Source organism: Phyllobates terribilis, unplaced genomic scaffold (genome assembly GCF_046119375.1).
Source record: "Phyllobates terribilis strain yellow unplaced genomic scaffold, ASM4611937v1 Scaffold_1__5_contigs__length_1240528914, whole genome shotgun sequence".
Classification (NCBI taxonomy): domain Eukaryota; kingdom Metazoa; phylum Chordata; class Amphibia; order Anura; family Dendrobatidae; genus Phyllobates; species Phyllobates terribilis.
Genome location: NW_027362761.1, coordinates 539,102,074 through 539,122,581, shown reverse-complemented (window position 1 = coordinate 539,122,581; position 20,508 = coordinate 539,102,074). Strand labels below are relative to the sequence as shown.

Here is a 20,508-nt window from a genome sequence, read left to right as displayed (position 1 = left end):
TAAGTAATAATTTGTTTTCATTGGACAACCCACTTAAGTTTTGGCCTCATTAAAGGGAAATGTCCATCATCTCCTGATTGATGGGAATCCTAGAAAGAGTCACAAACTATCGATATATCATCTTTAGTGTTGAGCATTCCGATACTGAAATATCGGGTATCGACCGATATTCGCAGTATCGGAGTTCCGATACTGAGTTCCGATACTTTTAGAATATCGAATACCGGAATCGGAAGTTCCCATAATGCAATGAGCCAGTTTGATTTTATTCAGTCAATGGGGATCCTAAGAAGTGTGGGCACATCCTGTTAGGCATGTTAGGCATGTTAACTAATGGCATGGCTGTGATTGGCTGCTGAAATGATGTCATGATGCACTATAAAAGCCGCCGCCGCCATTTTGGGTTCATTCTGCTGTGAATTCAGTTAGGGATAGGACACTGCTGTTCTAAGGGACAGTTTTAGCTACCGATTTGCTTTATTGTGCTTTACCCAGGCTACTTTATAAAGCTTTCTTTTGCCTTGCAGCGCTAGTGCACAGTGCTCTGCATTGTTCACGGCTGTCTGTGAGGTCTCTGTGTGTGAGTGCAGCTGATGCTGTAGTGTGTTCTGCAGCTACGTCCGGTTGTAGTGCACTCAGCGTGCGTCACTGCCTCATACATTGTGCTTTTTTGCATTAGTGCTGCTCATTTTTCCTGATTTCTCCTATTAGTGTGGTTCCATCCGTATCCAGCTAGATTGCTTCCAAACACACTATATAGGAGTAGTTAGAGGAGCCTTTCTGCAGCATTGTGCCCTGCAGCCCCAGCCAGATTAGTATTAGCCTATTTTTTGCAGCCTCATCTATTGCATTGTAGGTTACCTTCCTGCATTGTAATAGCTACAAAAAGTTTGTGATACTATCGGTATTACATCTTTGGGCACATCCAGTGTCTTTTTGTGAAAAAAAAACGTAAATAAAGTTCACCTAACACTCCACTTTACAGTTGTGTAGGCCACATTAGCTCATATTAAAGTCTAGTCCACACTTTATAAAATTAGTGTTTCTTATACCTGTTAGCAGCTGTTCAGGAATAAGCACACTAAGCCCTTAGTACTTTTCTGCCTATCTTTATCAGTCTACCAACATAAAGAAGGCAGGGAGTAAGGTATGTTGTCGTGGTAGTGGGCGTGGAGTTTCTGCAGGGAGAGGACGTGGGGATTCTGTGCCAGCAGGGAGAGGACGTGGGGATTCTGTGCCTGCTGCGGGCACCAGTGACTCAGCATCCCACAGTTTTACCAGGGAACAGTCCTTTATGCGCAGCTTTGTAGGAGCTCGCCATACCCCACTATTGCAGGAGGACCAAATTGAAGCCGTTGTCGGATGGATGGCAGCTAACGCATCGACTTCAATTAGTTCCAGATCCTCTCAGGTCCTGAGCACTGAAGAGCACCCATCTGTCTCTTCACTACCTGCCAAATTGCCCAGGCCGTCAGAGAGCCCTGGACAGGAGCCATCTCTACTTCTGTTCTCTGAATCTCTTGGCTTGGAAAGAGGGGGCAAGCCAAGCGGAATTCTAGAATTTGAAGAAGAGGTAGTATGCAGTGATGCGCAACCGCTTTGTCTCTCTGAATCTGAAGAGGCGGGTGGGCCAGTGCCTATGGTCAGCACACCTCAGTACGCATCTGATGATGAGACTCAGGTGCCACTTTCTGGTGCGTACTGTGCTCTCGAGACTACCCAGGAGAAGCAGTTGTTTGAAGAGGATGGTGTAGATGATGAGGTCCTTGACCCATCATGGCGTGAGGTACAGGAAGGTGGTGGGAGCAGCTCTGAGGAAGAGATTCCCCGAACGGTCCAAAAAGGAGGGAGAGGGAGGGGGCAGACTTGGTTGCCTGTAGCCTCCGCTTCGGCACCCATTAGGAGCATGCCTCTTCCAAAACCCAAAACGGGCGCTCCCAAGACTTGCAGTGCCTGGTCCTTTTTTGACACAGTTGCAGATGGCATTTGCTTTGTCAAATGCAAGCTGTGTAATCAGAAAGTGAAAAGAGGGAAAAGTGTCAGCAACCTCAATACCACAAATATGTGGAAACATGTGCGGACCAAGCACGTGGTGGAGTTACAAAGACACACTGAAGACCTAGGCCAACCTACAGCGCCACCTACCACCTCTTCAGCTCGTGTTGTAGCCTCTTCCTCCAGCTCACACACAGCTGGTTCGGCTTCCTCACAGGATCGCCATGGAAGAACCTCTGGCACTGTTGTACAGAGACACAGTGTTATTCCACCCACAGCACCACTTTCCCTGTCATCCTCACACTCCCAGGCCAGTCTACAGCCATCGTTAGCACAGGCATGGGAGAAAAGGCGCCCATACTCGGCAAACCACCCCCGAGCACAGGCTCTGAATGCTGGCATTGCAAAACTACTGGCCCTTGAAATGCTATCATTCAGGCTGGTGGAGACTGACACCTTCCGTAACTTGATGGCACTGGCAGTCCCACAATACAACGTGCCCAGACGCTTTTATTTCAGCAGGCAAGCCGTCCCTGCCCTGCAACAGCATGTGGAGGGAAAAATTAAACATGCGCTACAAAACGCCGTCAGTAGCAAGGTCCACCTGACCACCGATGCGTGGACCAGTAAGCATGGACAGGGACGATACCTTTCCCTCACTGCCCATTGGGTAAATGTTGTGGAGCCGGGTACAGATCTTGAGAGTGGAGCTGTACGTGTTCTGCCAACTCCAAGGATTGCAGGAATCCAGTCTGTACACATTGACTCCTCCTCATACTCCAGTTCCTCTGAATCAGTGCTGCAGGAGCCGTCACGGTCTACCTCCACATCGACCCATGAAAGGTTACCTGTTACGACCGATATGAGCACAGCCGTGGCCCAACGTCAACATGCCATATTGAAATTAATTTATTTGGGGAATCGAAGCCACACAGCTCAGGAGCTCTGGAATGCCATCAAGCAGCAGAGCGACGTGTGGTTTGTGCCAGCGAATCTCCAGCCAGGCATGGTAGTGTGTGACAATGGCCGAAATCTGGTGGCAGCTCTGGGCCTAGGCAACCTCACTCACATCCCATGTCTGGCACATGTGCTCAACTTGGTCGTGCAGAGTTTTTTGAGGGACTATCCGAATCTTGATGCACTGCTGCACAAGGTCCGCATAGAGTGCGCTCACTTGCGGCGTTCCAGCATCGCAAGATCGCGCATTGCAGTTCTGCAGCGCCGATTACGCCTTCCAGAACATCGCATCATATGTGACCTACCCACCAGGTGGAATTCAATGTTACATACAGTACAGACCAAAAGTTTGGACACACCTTCTCATTTAAAGATTTTTCTGTATTTTCATGACTATGAAAATTGTACATTCACACTGAAGGCATTAAAACTATGAATTAACACATGTGGAATTATATACTTAACAAAAAAAGTGTGAAACAACTGAAAATATGTGTTATATTCTATGTTCTTTAAAGTAGCCACCTTTTGCCTTGATGACTGCTTTGCACACTCTTGGCATTCTCTTGATGAGCTTCAAGTGGTAGTCACCGGAAATGGTCTTCCAACAATCTTGAAGGAGTTCCCAGAGATGCTTAGCACTTGTTGGCCCTTTTGCCTACACTCTGCGGTCCAGCTCACCCCAAACCATCTCGATTGGGTTCAGGTCTGGTGACTGTGGAGGCCAGGTCATCTGGCGTAGCACCCCATCACTCTCGCTCTTGGTCAAATAGCCCTTACACAGCCTGGAGGTGTGTTTGGGGTCATTTTCCTGTTGAAAAATAAATGATGGTCCAACTAAACGCAAACCAGATGGAATAGCATGCCGCTGCAAGATGCTTTGGTAACCATGCTGGTTCAGTATGCCTTCAATTTTGAATAAATCCCCAACAGTGTCACCAGCAAAGCACCCCCACACCATCACACCTCCTCCTCCATGCTTCACGGTGGGAACCAGGCATGTAGAGTCCATCCGTTCACCTTTTCTGCGTCGCACAAAGACACGGTGGTTGGAACCAAAGATCTCAAATTTGGACTCATCAGACAAAAGCACAGATTTCCACTGGTCTAATGTCCATTCCTTGTGTTCTTTAGCCCAAACAAGTCTCTTCTGCTTGTTGCCTGTCCTTAGCAGTGGTTTCCTAGCAGCTATTTTACCATGAAGGCCTGCTGCACAAAGTCTCCTCTTAACAGTTGTTGTAGAGATGTGTCTGCTGCTAGAACTCTGTGTGGCATTGACCTGGTCTCTAATCTGAGCTGCTGTTAACCTGCGATTTCTGAGGCTGGTGACTCGGATAAACTTATCCTCAGAAGCAGAGGTGACTCTTGGTCTTCCTTTCCTGGAGCGGTTCTCATGTGAGCCAGTTTCTTTGTAGCGCTTGATGGTTTTTGCAACTGCACTTGGGGACACTTTCAAAGTTTTCCCAATTTTTTGCACTGACTGACCTTCATTTCTTAAAGTAATGATGGCTACTCGTTTTTCATTACTTAGCTGCTTTTTTCTTGCCATAATACAAATTCTAACAGTCTATTCAGTAGGACTATCAGCTGTGTATCCAGCAGACTTCTGCACAACATAACTGATGGTCCCAACCCCATTTATAACGCAAGGAATCCCACTTATTAAACCTGACAGGGCACACCTGTGAAGTGAAAACCATTTCCGGTGACTACCACTTGAAGCTCATCAAGAGAATGCCAAGAGTGTGCAAAGCAGTCATCAAAGCAAAAGGTGGCTACTTTGAAGAACCTAGAATATAAGACATATTTTCAGTTGTTTCACACTTTTTTTGTTAAGTATATAATTCCACATGTGTTAATTCATAGTTTTGATGCCTTCAGTGTGAATGTACAATTTTCATAGTCATGAAAATACAGAAAAATCTTTAAATGAGAAGGTGTGTCCAAACTTTTGGTCTGTACTGTATGTTGGAGAGGTTGTGTGAGCAGCAGGCAGCAGTAATGGAGTACCAGCTGCAGCAGGCGCAAACAAGTCGCAGTGCGCGCCGTTCACACTTCACCACCACTGAGTGGGCCTCTATGAAGGACATTTGCCACGTTTTGCGTGCCTTCGATTATTCCACGCGGATGGCGAGTGCAGATGATGCACTAGTCAGCATGACTATCCCCCTTATCTGCCTGCTTGAAAAAACACTGCAAGCACTAAGGGAGGAGGTTTTGGAAGACGTGGAGGATGAGGAGTCACAAATGCCATCTGCTTCTGTACAGTCTGCGCAACGTGGTTCCTCACAAAGGCCTAGGCAGGGGACACTTTGTGAGGAGGATGAGGAGGAGTCAATGGAGGAGGAAGACATCTGTCCAGAGGAGGGAGGTACACAATGCTCTAGTAGTCAGTATCTAGAGCGAGGGTGGGGTGATGCAGAGCAGGCAGAGATCACGCCTCAAGCAGGGGACAGCGTTTCTTGGCCAGCTGGCAGTCTGCAGCACATGGTTGATTTCATGCTGCAATGCCTGAGAAACGACCGCCGCATCGCCCACATTCTCAACACGGCTGGTTATTGGGTGTCCACCCTCCTAGATCCTCGCTACTGGGACAACTTACAAAGCCTCATAACACTGTTGAACCAGGAGCGTAAAATGCGGGAGTACCAAGACACACTGGTGCATTCCATCATGTTCTCCATTCCACCCGAGAGCAGTGCTGCTAGTGCTTTACAAAGCAGCTCAGTGCGTCGAGGCAGTGGAGGAAGCTCTGCACAAAGAGGGAGCAGAAGCGGCGCCTCAGCAGAAGGCAAGACCAGTATGGCCCAAATGTGGCAAAGTTTTGTGTCCCCACCAAAAATGTCTATGTAGCACCCCGAGGGCTCGGTTGCTACAGAGGTATTGCATCTCAACCAGATGTGCGATATCTCACTTCCAGGTAAGGAGGGAGTGTGGATCAGGACCCCGACACCTGCATGCATTACACCACATTTCCGGGGGACAGGGCGACCGATATGCTCCAAGCAGAGCGCGACAGTCCCTGTCTGGAGTGGGGGGAGGGAACACCGAGGAAGGGGGAACCCTGTAGTGCAGGAGCAGGGAGAGAGCAGTTCCTGGGTGCACCTAGAGGGAGGTATAAAAGGTGGGCACCATCTCAGTTCAGTTCAGTTCAGCTCCGAGTAAGAGGAGAAGACAGGGAGTAGAGCCTCTGCATGGGCTCTGCTCCGCAGGCAGGCCTAAGAGAGAGGCCGGAGCCTGGAGGAAGCAGAAGGAGGGAGAAGAAAGGAAGAGGAGCGGAGGAGGCTCCAGGAACAAGGAACGAAGGGACCACAGGGGTGTGGACCAGTGAGTAGCCACCGCACGCCCAAATCTACCTGCGTAGAAGGGTCAGGCCAAAGGGGGAGACCGGTCCCCGAAACTAGTGGAGGCGGGAAACTACCCTCAGCTAGAAACCGGAGGCTGTGACATTTCATGTGGCGCAGCCCCTCGCTACACCCGCTAGGAAGGCACCATATAGGGTCAGGGAAACTGGCGCCAAGTTTACCAAGAGAAGGCCCGAGGCAGCCGGACAGAAGCGAGGTCACTGGCGGGGTATGACAGGCCAGAGAAAGGACACACAAAGGGGGTCCTGTGAAACACTCCGGAGATACCTGGGAGTCGGCCGAGCCCCTCACCTGGTGAGCACAGTATGACGTGGGCAGCCGTTACCTGCAGAAGTGGTCTGGATAATAAGAACTGTGAGTAAAGGCCCTGGACTGCATCACTGACTCTGTGTGGTCACTGCTACCCCTGCACCATCACCCCCATCCTCCGCATACACTGCCCTGAGGCTATACTACGCTCAGCTGCACCCACAACACCAGCCTCAGCGGTCTACCCTGCAGCGGCGGTTCATCCTGACCGCAATCCACGGGTGGCGTAGTCGGACATTTAATATCATCAAAACCACATAAATAGACCGCCATTTGAGTTGACCACCCTGAGCCACGGGACTGGGTCCCCGCCACACGAGGACTACAACCCCCAGCATCCGCAACGGGTCCGGTTCCAGGTATCCCCACACACGCACGGCCCAGGGGGCGCATCATCTACACCATCACAGACGGCTCCAGTCAGCAGGAGGCAACGTTTCCGTCAGATGGTGACAGACTACATGTCTTGCCCTGTCAGTGTACTCCTAGACGGCTCTTCCCCCTTCAAGTTTTGGGTCTCTAAGCTGGATACATGGCCAGAGCTTAGCCAGTATGCATTGGAGGTGCTAGCTTGCCCTGCTGCTAGTATATTATCGGAACGCGTCTTTAGTGCCGCAGGTGGTGTACTAACAGACCGTCGCATCCGACTATCCTCCGATAACGTTGACCGGCTTACTTTTCTGAAAATGAACAAGGCCTGGATCTCACATGAATTTGCTAGTCCTCTTCCAGATTAAATAATTGGTTGGCAACAGTATCCAGGTCTCCTGTTGTGTTCATGTTTCAACCACCTGAACTATAATCCCTGGGCTCCAACACCGCCAGTTGCTGCTCAGAAGTGCCGTCTGCACAGTCAACACTTGCTCCAGTGTTATTGGGGTTCAGTAACGTCAGCTGTTCCCCTGCTGTGTGCCCGGCAATTTCTCCTGCTCTGTCCACATTCACACTACTACTGATTTTAAACTTGCTCCAATTAGGCCTCTGGCTCCACTCTGTTTTTAGTATTAACCCTGACCTCCAACACCGCCAGTTGCTGCTCAGAAGTGCCGTCTGCACAGTCAACACTTGCTCCTGTGTTATTGGGGTTCAGTAACGTCAGCTGTTCCCCTACTGTGTGCCCGGCAATTTCTCCTGCTCTGTCCACATTCACACTACTACTGATTTTAAACTTGCTCCAATTAGGCCTCTGGCTCCACTCTTTTTTTAGTATTTACCCTGGCCTCCAACACCGCCAGTTGCTGCTCAGAAGTGCCGTCTACACAGTCAACACTTGTTCCTGTGTTATTGGGGTTCAGTAACGTCAGCTGTTCCTCTGCTGTGTGCCCGGCAATTTCTCCTGCTCTGTCCACATTCACACTACTACTGATTTTAAACTTGCTCCAATTACACCTCTGGCTCCTCTGTTTTTAGTATTTACTCTGGGCTCCAACACCGCCAGTTGCTGCTCAGAAGTGCCGTCTGCACAGTCAACACTTGCTCCAGTGTTATTGGGGTTCAGTAACGTCAGCTATTCCCCTGCTGTGTGTCCGGCAATTTCTCCTGCTCTGTCCACATTCACACTACTACTGATTTTAATCTTGCTCCAATTAGGCCTCTGGCTCCACTCTGTTTTTAGTATTTACTCTGGGTTCCAGCACCGCCAGCTGTTTCCCAGCAGTGTCTTTGGCACGGGTACTCCCTCCTGCCCAGCCTGATTCCAGCACGCCAGCTGTTTCCGGGTAGTGTCAACGTCACTTTGCCTCCAATACGTTGTCCTGTCATGTTGCGGTCGGGTTAGTCGACTCTATGGTGCCTGCAGTTTAGGTGACTCTTATGTGGGCTGCGGGATCTGGCAATGAAAGCTGATTCCATAGTGCCAATAGGACAAGCACCCCCTGTAGGACTGTGGGTTTTGGCTCGCGGCCTTGCAACTTTTTTTTTCATGTGTACCTTTTGCTACCCATCCGGGTTCCAGTACCATCAGCTGGTTCTCGGCAGTGCCTTTGGCTTAGGTGCCTCCTTCTAGGTATCCGAGTTCCACCAACATCTGCTGGTCCTTGGTAGTGCTTTCTGGCACAGGTACCTCCTGCTTAGTAACCGGGTTCCAGTACCATCAGCTGGTCCTCGGTAGTTCCATTGGCTCTTGTACCTTCGGCTACCCATCCGAGTTCCAGTACCATCAGCTGGTTCTCGGCAGTTCCTCAGCCTTCTTGTACCTTCTGCTACATTTACAAGTTCAAGCTTTTTGAAATGGTTTTTGGTAATCACTCTGGATCTCCCTGACGACGACCCTGAAGACGAGGACCCTGAAGACCACCCCGAAGAAGACGAGGACCCCGAAGACGATGACCCTGAAGACGACGGCCCTGAAGACCACCCCGAAGAAGACGAGGACCCCGAAGACGACGACCCTGAAGACGACAACCCTGAAGACCACCCCGAAGAAGACGAGGACCCTGAAGACGACGACCCTGAAGATGACGACCCTGAAAACCACCCCGAAGACCACCCCGAAGAAGACGACGACCCCGAAGACGACGACCCCGAAGACGACGACCCTGAAGACGACAACCCTGAAGACCACCACAAAGAAGACCAAGAAGATGACCCTCAAGAAGTTGACCAAGAGGACAAAGAACAAGAAGACAACCACCAAGATACAGAAGACCAAGAAGCAGAAGAACAGGAAGCTGCAGAACAAAAAGCAGAAGAACATTAAGCATAAGACTAAAAATCAGAGCAAAAGATATTATCTAAATTATAAGCAGAAGAAGACTAAGCAGTGTATGGGGGTGAGTCTGTTCCTCCTCGTGGTGCCCCTGGAAAATACCTGCTTCTGCAGGCCAAACTGAACGCGAACAAATCCTGTTGTAAATCTTTTGTGACAGGCAGAACGGAAGGTGTAATCTTCAAACTTTTATAGATAACAACTACAGGAATGCCTGCCACAAATAAGAATATGATGAAGAAGAAGAATATGAAGAAGATGAAGAAGTAGAATATGAAGAAGAATAATAGTTGAATAAGAAGAATATGAAGAATGTAAAAAAAAGAATAATAGGAAGAAGGTGAAGAAGAAGATGAAGAAGAAGAAGAAGATGAATAAGGCGAAGAAGAAGTTGATGAAAAAGATGCTGCTGCTGAGGATGATGAAGGAGAAAGTGTGGGAGAAGTAAAAAAGAAGGTGAAGAGCATGGAAGTAGTGAAACATAAATATCTGACCAAATATAAAAAAGCTTAACATAGTCAATATCTTTGTAACTCAGAACGTCTTAAAAAAATATTAATTCCTGCTATTCCATTTGATTGGGCTAAACCTCTATGCCTTTAATGTTTCCTTCACCTCCCCCAATACATTGTACATTATTCTTAGTTGTTTTCCTTCATGTAGAATTAACCTACAAGGAAAGAAAGGGTTTATTTTCATTCCGATATTTGTGTCCCATTGACTTGCATTGGTTTCCGGTATCGGAATCGGCGATATCCGATATTTTTTGGGTATCGGTCCGATCCAATCCGATCCGATATTTCCCGATATCGGAAGGTATCGCTCAACACTAATCATTTTACGTTTTATTGCAGTCCTTCTTATAGATAAAAAGTTGAGGCACTTGGTCATCATACTGCATATTTTATTCTGTATATTTGGAATTATAGAACTCACATTTTTGCATTCACAATTCTGCAGTTTCTTATTGGAAACTGTTGGCAGGTGATGATTATTCCTGTAGGCTGAGGATAATGACTGTACGTGTGTAGAACGAGCAAGAAAGCTTGTTAAAGAACTTCAACATGACGTTTCAAGGATGGAGCGAGACTGCCATCTACTGGCCAGAGACAGTCAAGCGGAACCAAAATATACAAGAGAAGTTGCAGAGAGGGCAGATTCAGATGCTGGACCCGATCAGGTGACTTCCAGGAAGGAGTTCAGAGAGATAAGAGGCCAGTGCGCCAAACCTGAGGGGTCTTTGGCGCCAAGCAGCAGAGAGGAGCAGACGTGCTCCCTGCATCCTGAGAAACCCCGCGTGACAGGCCAAATCCAGAGGCCTGAGAGGTGCTCCAGCCGGGCACCGGTAAAAGAGCTCCGGATCCCTCACAGTTGTGACTCGAGTGCTGTGCCAGCTGAGGATACTAGGAACCTGATCGCGGTGCTGAGTGAGTTCGCGGAACCCGACGTCGGCCGCCGACAGACGAGGCCTGGACCCCCCTATCCAAGGCTCGAGAGACTGCCTCCAATGGCCAAGCAGAGAGGAGCTGCATACGTGAGCAGGGCCGTCACTTCCACTGCTCACCCACGGTACCGGGGACAATTGGGTTTAAGTACTCAGGTTAGGAGGGGAACGGTTGGGGCTAAAGTAGCACAACGTGATTTAATTGAATTTATCCGGAAAGAGACTCACGGCCTAGCTAGGGCCAAATTCACGGTTAAAGAACTTGTGTGGTGCTTCTCATGCTTGAGGGCATCACCTTATTTTAAGAGACTGCGCCTTATTTTAAGAGACTGCGCCTTACTTTGAGAAATTTTGCATTTTTTTGATATTTCAAACCACTGTTCATTACCCTTGTTGCTAATCCCTTGTTTCAGTATACCTGTTGTATAAAACTGTTTACAAACATCTCTGACTGTTCTCGCCTTGTGTCTCTGTGCGTTGCATTCCGGCACCTGCATTACATGGGGAAGGTGCACACATGCACTTCTCAAAATACAGGCTCTGGGCAGACACTGAACAAGCAAGAAATGCAATGAATTGTGCTTTCTAAAAGGACAACATCCCCATGATTTTAGTACACTATGTGCACAATTATTAGGCAGTTTGTATTTTTGATTATTTATTTTGTTATAGAGCATCTTCAGTGCTGTCGGTCAACCCACAAGGTTAATGAACCTGAATATTTAGGAAAGTAAAAGTGAGGTTTTGTCTTGGGAGAATATCTGTGTGTGCAGAATTATTATGCAACTAAAGAAAAATGTCACTTTACTATCTCAATTATTTCTTTTCATCTGTTAAAATAAGAAAAATAAACAAACAACGGAACAAAAAGACATTTCCGACATTTAAAAAAAATATCAGTGATCAATATAGTAATATAGCCGCAATGCTCAATAACAGCCGCTAGCTCCATCCATGGAGTCTGTCAGTTTGTTAATCTGTTGACGATCAACTTTTTGGGCAGCACCAACCACAGCCTCCCAGGCGCTGATCAGTGAGGCGACTGCTTTCCTTTACAGTAAATCTGAAGTATAGGAAGGGCGCACAAGTTCTCAGTAGGGTTTAGGTCCGGTGAGGAAGGGGCCAGGTCATTACTTTTTCATCCTTAAGACCTTTACTGGCACCGAGCAGTGGAGACTTCGATGCTGCGATGGAGCATTGTCCTGCATAATAATCATGGTTTTCTTGAAAGATGCAGACTTTCTCCTGCACCACTGCTGGAAGAAAGGGTCTTCTAAAACTTGAAGTAGGTTTGGGAGCTGATTTTGATTCCATCTTCAATCTGAAAAAGTCCAACTAGTTCATCTTTAATAATCCCAGCCCATAACAGGACCCACCTCTGCCATGCTGGTGACTAACTATAAGTGGAGATCTGTGCTTGTCACTGATCCAGCCATGGCTCCATCCATCTGGTCCCTCAAGAGTCGATCTTATTTCATCAGTCCGTATAACCTTTGAGCAATCCATCTTCAGATATTTCTTGACCCAGTCTTGATGTTTCATCTTCTGCGTCTTGTTCAGTGGTGGTCAAGTTCAGCCTCCCTCACCTTGGCTGTGTCTCTGAGCACTGAACACCTTGTATTTCTGTGTCTTGCTCAGTGGTGGTCGGGCTCAGCCTCCTCACCTCGGCCGTGTCTCTGAGCACTGAACACCTTGTACTTCTGTGTCTTGCTCAGTGGTGGTCGGGTTTCAGCCTCCTCACCTCGGCCATGTCTCTGAGCACTGAACACCTTGTACTTCTGTGTCTTGCTCAGTGGTGGTCGCGCTCAGCCTCCTCACCTCGGCCGTGTCTCTGAGCACTGAACACCTTGTACTTCTGTGTCTTGCTCAGTGGTGGTCGGGTTTCAGCCTCCTCACCTCGGCCATGTCTCTGAGCACTGAACACCTTGTACTTCTGTGTCTTGCTCAGTGGTGGTCGCGCTCAGCCTCCTCACCTCGGCCGTGTCTCTGAGCACTGAACACCTTGTACTTCTGTGTCTTGCTCAGTGGTGGTCGGGCTCAGCCTCCTCACCTCGGCCATGTCTCTGAGCACTGAACACCTTGTACTTCTGTGTCTTGCTCAGTGGTGGTCGGGCTCAGCCTCCTCACCTCGGCCGTGTCTCTGAGCACTGAACACCTTGTACTTCTGTGTCTTGCTCAGTGGTGGTCGGGCTCAGCCTCCTCACCTCGGCCATGTCTTTTGTCTTTTTGGCCTATTTGCCTGGGGAAAACAAACTGCCTAATAATTCTGCACACAGTGTGTTGGTAGTCACCTTGTGTGGTTCTCAGGCTTTGTGAATCGATCTCACTGAATTTAGAATAATTTCCCCTTACACTACATGCACAGTCTATAATCTGTAGTGATGGATGTGTTTTTTTCTGTTTTGTCCCCTATTTCCAGCTTCTCACAGCCAAGTATCGGACTCCACTCCCTGCACTCTCTAAAGAACCAACCCCGTACATTTCTCCCAGTGCTTTCCAGTTACAGCTCTCCCCATACTACATGGAGGATGAGGACCCCAACAAGTATTTCATCTCCGGTGCTGTTCTCTTATTTTTTAAACTTTTTTAATTTGTAAACTTAAAAAAAATGTAAAAGTATTTAGTAAAAAATAATATTTTTGGAATATTGGAATTGCAAAGTAAAAATACAAATAAAAAAATGCTGCAAACAAACAGATTATTAGCAAGTGCCATCTACGCATGTGTCTGGTGGAGGCAAGAGTAGGCACTCAGTAATCACTCTTTAGCGTAGGTTTGCTGTTTCTCCACTAGGGGTCCCCTGTGCTTTCCAATTAGAGGTGAGCGGGTGACGCATGTGTTTCCAAATAGGTACTTCCCCTTCAAAGAGAGTCGGTCACCTCCCAAATGCCAATTACACAGCATAAACATTTATATAAGGGATGTATCCCCTGTAAAAATCATACCAGGCATATACAGTTTACCTTATTATTTGCTGAAATATCTACTTTTATTTAATATGCAAATGAGGGCATAGGTGCACCCTGGCATCATTACAATATGAAAGTGTAACGAAGCACCAATGCATAGACCATGCCAAGGGCGCATCTAAGCCTTCATTTCATATTAAATATAAGTAGATATTTCAGAAAATATTAAGTTAAACTGTGTTTGCCTGGTATGATTTTTACAGGGGCTACGTCCCCTACATACTTGTCTATGCAGTTTCATTGACATTTTTGTTAAATATATTTATTTATACAGGACTTCTTACCAGATGCGACACTTCAAAGGACATCACGATAATTTTTATATATAAAAAAATGTAGAGGTTTATTATTGGATTGTCCATCAAAAAGAATAATTGCAGCAAAACATAAAATACTTGAAGTAGTTACAAATAGATTGTCCATTGAGATTCATCCATGAGTGTCCATCTGGGTTACAGAAGTAGCACATCTCAGCTGCTTACCCAGGATATCGTAAACCTCATGAACACGTCTCTGTGTGTTTAAGTCCAAAATGCCATATGATCAGGAACACATGTCAAGCAGATTCATTTCTAAATTTATTTTGTAACAGTTGGAGCTCCATTTTGCTGATGCTCAGCTCTGAATACCCTGTGTGCACAAAGCATTAAATGATACAATCCTGATTACCTGCAGCCACCACTAGGGGGATCCTACTGCAGTAACAGTATGCAGTAAGCTCTGTAGCTCCCCCTAGTGGTGGTTGCAGACAGTCAGAATTTGATCATGAAACTTTATGCCTTGGTAAAGGAAAGCTGGAGATTTTGAGCTCAGTATTATAAAAAGTGAGCTACAAACCAGAGAGTGTTCACAAGTAGTTATTTATTTTAATGTTCGCAATCCTTCAGACCGAGTTAATGTAACTGGGGTACATTGCTGTTGGATTATTTTATGCATATAATGTTTCATTATATGTGAAATCTCCATTTTCCACAGGTTACACTGGGTATGTTCCCCGCTCTCGTTTTCTCATTGGCACTGGCTATCCCATCACCACCAACAGAGCTATGACAGAGTTTGGTCAAATGAGTCTTAATAAAGGATATCAATTAGGACACCGGGAGCCGCGGGAAGGGAATAGTCTCCAGTCCGACCGGAGTCACATCTACCTGGAGCAGCTGGGATTATTGCCCCGCTATACAGGATATGTGCCAGGTTAGAAAAATCGAAATGTGCTTTATAAGACTTAGACTTACAGTCAAGAATGGTGTGAAAAATGCTTAAAACGCATCTAGAGTTGTGTTCATTTCTCTCTGAAATTTTATTAAAATGTAATCGTCATTTTAATTTTTGTTTTTTCATAAATCAATTGTACAAATGAAAATAAGCAACTTTGTGTTATATCTTATCAAATCCACTTCTTTCTCCTCCTTATCAATTCATGGGTAAAATCTGTATTCAGTGAAAATAGATTCTCCATTACAGAGATAGGAGATGACTGTTTGTGTTTATAAAGTTCTATGGAGGGGGAGGAGCGAGAGGCAGACACAGGCATTCTGCTGCAACTTCTCCTGAAACAGTTAGGCTAAGTGCCCACGTTGCGGAACTGAAGCGTTTGTGAGGCGTCTTTGCAGCGTCTTTGCAGCGTCTTTGCATGCATTTCCGCATGCGGGTTATCAAGCACTTCTCCAAGTGATTTTAGCATCACTTGGAAAAGTGCTTGACAACTTGTTCACACTATATAAATCCATGCAACCGGCATGGATTTATATAGTGTGACCAAGTAATAGTTAAAAAAAAAAGAATCAGAATGGTAAAAAATAAAAAAATAAACTTTATACTCACCTACCGATGCATTCTCTGCCCCGTCCGGAGTCTTGAGCGGCTCACGCTGTTGTGTGCAGGACCTGCGGTGACGTCATTGAGTCATGTGATGGGTCACATGACTCAATGACGTGGCAGGTCCTTCACACAACAGCGCGACGGCGGGAAAACATCAGAAGATAAGTATAAACTTTATTTTATTCTTTTTTTTACAGGTTCTTTGGTACCCAGGTCTGGATGAGAGTCTCCTCTCCTCCAGACTTGGGTACCATCCGCACATTGATTCCGCTGCGCTTCTGCAAAATTAATGAACATGCTGCGGATTTTTGACCGCAACATATACGCTGCGGAAAAATCCGCAGCATGGGCATTGACATTGCGGAATGCCATTGGGGACCATGGGGTGCGGATATACATGCGTTTTACAAGCGTTTACGCTGCGGAAATTCCGCAGCATATACGCTTGTAATACGCAACGTGGGCATGCAGCCTCAGGCTATGTTCACACATCATGGGGTTTTTATTGTGTCAATTTTCTGCAGCAAAACCTGATCTTCAAGGGCATTTTGTTCAGGATTTTTCATGCCGTTTTGGTGCTTTTTTGATGCGTTTTTTCAGGGGTTTTTTCACTGCCCTTCCGTGTCTTTTTATACATGTACATAAAGTTCTGTGAAAAAAAAACTCCATTCTATTTTGGCATCAAAAATGCTGAAAAAACGCTGATAAAACTTTTGATGCATTTTTTCAACATTTTTTTCACCACCCATTACTTCCTATGGGTGAAAAAACGCTGAAAGAAGTGACATGCTCTATTTTCCAAAAAAACATGCAAGCCATAAAATCCTGAATAAAAAAAACCATGATGTGTGAACACAGAATTCTGGTTTCTCATAGACTTTGCTGGTACTGCAAAAGGCAGCTGAAAATTTGCATAAAAAAGCTGCATCAAAAAAACACTGAAAAAACCATGATGTGTGAACATAGCCTTACACTTCTTCCTAGAATTTTTAAAGCACCAACTGTCATCTCCTATCTCAGTAATGGAAACATCTGTATTCAGTGAAGACACATTTTACCCATGAATTGACAATTTTGAGAATGAAAGATCATTCCCGGAGGAGGAAAAAAAAATGGATTTCACTAATATTACAAAAGTTTCTTATTTTCACGTGTACTTTTGATTTATGAAAGAAAGAATAAAAATAGGACAATGGGTACTCTCTTAATAAATTGAATTTTGCTTGTTCCAAATGCAATATTATGCAATAATATTTTCATGACGTGCTAGCAAAACCTCGACAGGCTGCAATTCACATCTCAACCACTAGATGGCCACATGTAGACAACATAAACATCTCCCAACAGAGTGTGGCAGTGTCGCTGCGGGGCGCCCACACAATGACCGCGGGGCACGCACACTGACTGTGGGTGCTCTAAGGTCTGGCTGCTTGGTTGAGGCATCAGAGTGAAGCCACCCACTATGTGCGTGCCGCCCTGCGACCATCCTGTGTCAGTGCGCAGCTGCAGACAGGAGAGGCAGCGCAATCAATCTAAGGAAGGGGCTTTATTATGCAAATAGGAGGGCGTGGGAGTGCACCAACCTATAGTCCACTCCAAGGATGCACCAAAGCTCCCTCATTTGCATATCAAATAAAAGTTGATTGTCAATTAAATATTAAATTACATTATACTTGCCTAGTACGATTTATATAGTAGCTAGGTACCCTATATAAATGTTTAGGCAGTTTAATTGCCATTTTAGGGGGTGACAGACTTCCTTTGAAATGTGTGTAATTTACCGTAGGTTTTAGTTTTAAGCAGCACTGATGATTGACCCTCCCGATCTCGTCTTAAATATTCCAACAGGTTACAAGTTCCAGTACGGACACACCTACGGTAATCTCACCCAAAATGCGTTAGGTCAATCAACGCTGCAAAAGCAAATGGTGAATTAAGGAGCCACTGGATCTAATGAAAGAGCCATTTTCCCCCTTGTTGGATAATTTGGTTACCTGCAGACACGTCGAGTTCAGTGTGATGTAATGAAGGTTCACATACTTACCCTACATTACTGATCTTCCAGTGTTCAAGTAAAGGTGGACACTGCAAGATGGATGAGGATCAATGAAAAAATTACTGTGTGCCAAAGCTGTAGGATGCCACTGAGACAATGATTATTCCGAAGCACAAAATATGGAGACAATAAAGTTTACTTGTAATAAATTTTATGTGTGTGCACAGGTGTATGTTGTTCTTCCTCCTTTTGATTTCTCGATCCCCGTTACCCAATTATATTCTCATGGCTGTCTAAACCAGGGATGGGGACCCTCCGGCCCATGTAATTTCCTCTGGCCCCCCAGGTAGATTCAGTAGTGAACACTTCGTGCGTATGTTTACACTGTAAGCAGGAATTAAAGGGCTGTTGTCCCTACTGAATGCTGCAGCGAATACTATGAAGGATTACGTCCTCAAGACGTTCTTTGAGGGTGGAGTTAGCTCTGTACTTCACGTTCCATTCTTATTAAGAAGGCCGCAGTCGCAATGTCTCCTTTGTGATGTATATGCTTCAGCAGAAGTGTATGCTATGTGATGTATATGCTCCAGCCCCAGTGTTTCCTATTGAACATATTTGCTCCAGCTATAGTGTATCCTATTTGATGCATATGCTCTAGCCCCAGTGTATCCTATGTGATGTATACAGCAGTCTCAATGTCTCTTATGTGATGTACAGTATATGCTCCAGTATCTAGCATGTGATGTGTATAAGGCAGTCTCAGTGTCTCCTATGTGATGTATACAGCAGTCTCACTGTCTCTTATGTGATGTATACAGCAGTCTGAGTGTCTCTTATGTGATGTATATGCCCTATCCTCATTGTCTCCTATGTAATGTATACAGTAGTCTCAGTGTCTCTTATGTGATGTATATGCTCCACTGTCTACTATGTGATATGTATAAGGCAGTCTCAGTGTCTCTTATGTGATGTATACAGCACTCTGTGTCTCTTTTATGATGTATATGCTCTAACCCCAGTGTCTCCAATGTGATGTAGACAGCAGTCTCAGTGTCTCTTATGTGATGTACAGTTGTGCTCAAAAGTTTACATACCTCAGCAGAATGTTTCCTTTCCTGGCCTTGTTTCAGAGAATATGAATGATAACAAAAAAACTTTTTCTCCACTCATGGTTATTGGTTGGGTGAAGCCATTTATTGTCAAACTACTGTGTTTTCTCTTTTTAAATCTTAATGACAACCAAAAACATCCAAATGACCCTGATCAAAAGTTCACATACCCCAGTTCTTAATACTGTGTATTGCCCCCTCTAACATCAATGACAGCTTGAAGTTTTTTGTGGTAGTTGTGGATGAGGTTCTTTAATTTCTCAGATGGTAAAGCTGCCAATTTTTCTTTGCAAAAAGCCTCCAGTTCCTGCAAATTCCTGGGCTGTCTAGCATGAACTGCGCGCTTGAGATCTCCCCAGAGTGGCGCAATGATATTGAGGTCAGGAGACTGAGATGGTCACTCCAGAACATGTACTTTGTTCTGCTGTAGCCAATGACAGGTCGACTTGGCCTTGTTTTGGATCGTTGTTATGTTGGAACATCCAAGTACGTCCCATGCGCAGGTTCCGGGCTGATGAGTGCAAATTTGCCTCCAGTATTTGCTGATAACGTGCTGCATTCGTCTTTCCTTCAACTTTTACCAAGTTTCCTGTGCCTTTGTAACTCACACATCCCCAAAACATCAGCGATCCACCTTCATGCTTTACTGTAGGAATGGTGTTTCTTTCATCATAGGCCTTGTTGACCTCTCTCCAAATGTAACATTTATGGTTGTGGCCAAAAAGTTCAATTTTGGTCTCATAACTCCAAATTACCTTGTACCAGAAGTTTTGAGGCTTGTCTCTGTGCTGTTTGGCGTATTGTAAGCGAGACACTTTGTAGCATTTGCGCAGTAATTGCTTTCTTCTGGCGACTCAACCATGCAGCCCATTTTTCTTCAAGTGCCTCCTTATTGTGCATCCTGAAACAGCCACACCACTAGTTTTCAGAGTCCTAAATTTCAGCTGATGTTATTTGTGGGTTTTTCTTTCCATCCCAAACAATTTTCCTGGCAGTTGTGGCCGAAATTTTTGTTGGTCTACCTGACCGTGGTTTGGTTTTTACAGAGCCCCTGATTTTCCATTTTTTAATCACAGTTTGAACGCTGCTGACTGGCATTATCAATTCCTTGGATGTTTTTTTGTATCCCTTTCCTGTGTTATACAGTTCAACTACCTTTTCCCGTAGATCCGTTGACAATTCTTTTCCTTTCCCCATGATTCACAATCCAGAAACGTCAGTGGATGGATGAAAGATGCAAGAGTCTGTCTGGATCCCAGAAACTCACTCAGCTTTTATGCACACACACTGATTACAAGCAAACAGGTGAGGATGTTACCTTTAGTAGCCATTCAAACCCATTTGTGTCAAATTCTGTGCATGTTATTAGGCCATAATCTCCAGGGTATGTGAACTTTTGATCAGGGTCATTTCGATGTTTTTGGTTGTAATTAAGATTTAAAAAGAGAAAAAACAGTAGTTTGACAATAAATGGATTCACCCAACCAATAACCATAAGTGGAGAAAATTTTTTTTGTTATCATTCATATTCTCTGAAACAAGGCCAAGAAAGGAAAAATTCTACCGGGGTATGTAAACTTTTGAGCACAACTGTATATGCTCCAGTGTCTACTATGTGATGTGTATAAGGCAGTCTCAGTATCTCCTATGTAATGTATATAGCAGTCTCAGTGTCTCTTATGTGATGTATATGCTCCAGCCCCAGCATTTCCTGTGATGTATACAGCAGACTCAGTGTCTCCTATGTGATGTATACAGCAGACCTCATACTGTCGAAGTTCTACAAACCTTAAATGAGCAGTGATAAATTTCACACTTTGAGTAGACCTGCAGTGT

General features: G+C 45.6%; 1 protein-coding gene across 1 annotated transcript in view; it reads left to right on the top strand.

Moving 5' to 3' along the window:
• CIMIP2B (ciliary microtubule inner protein 2B) overlaps positions 1–17,778 on the top strand; it is a 31,683-nt gene extending 13,905 nt beyond the window's left edge. Inside the window, exons 4-6 of the mRNA XM_073655075.1 lie at positions 13,197–13,335; positions 14,722–14,940; positions 17,416–17,778. Of these exons, the coding sequence (XP_073511176.1) occupies positions 13,197–13,335; positions 14,722–14,940; positions 17,416–17,504 (447 nt within the window). The 3' untranslated portion in view covers positions 17,505–17,778. The remainder of the gene's footprint in view (positions 1–13,196; positions 13,336–14,721; positions 14,941–17,415) is intronic.
• The last annotated feature ends 2,730 nt before the right edge of the window (positions 17,779–20,508 follow it).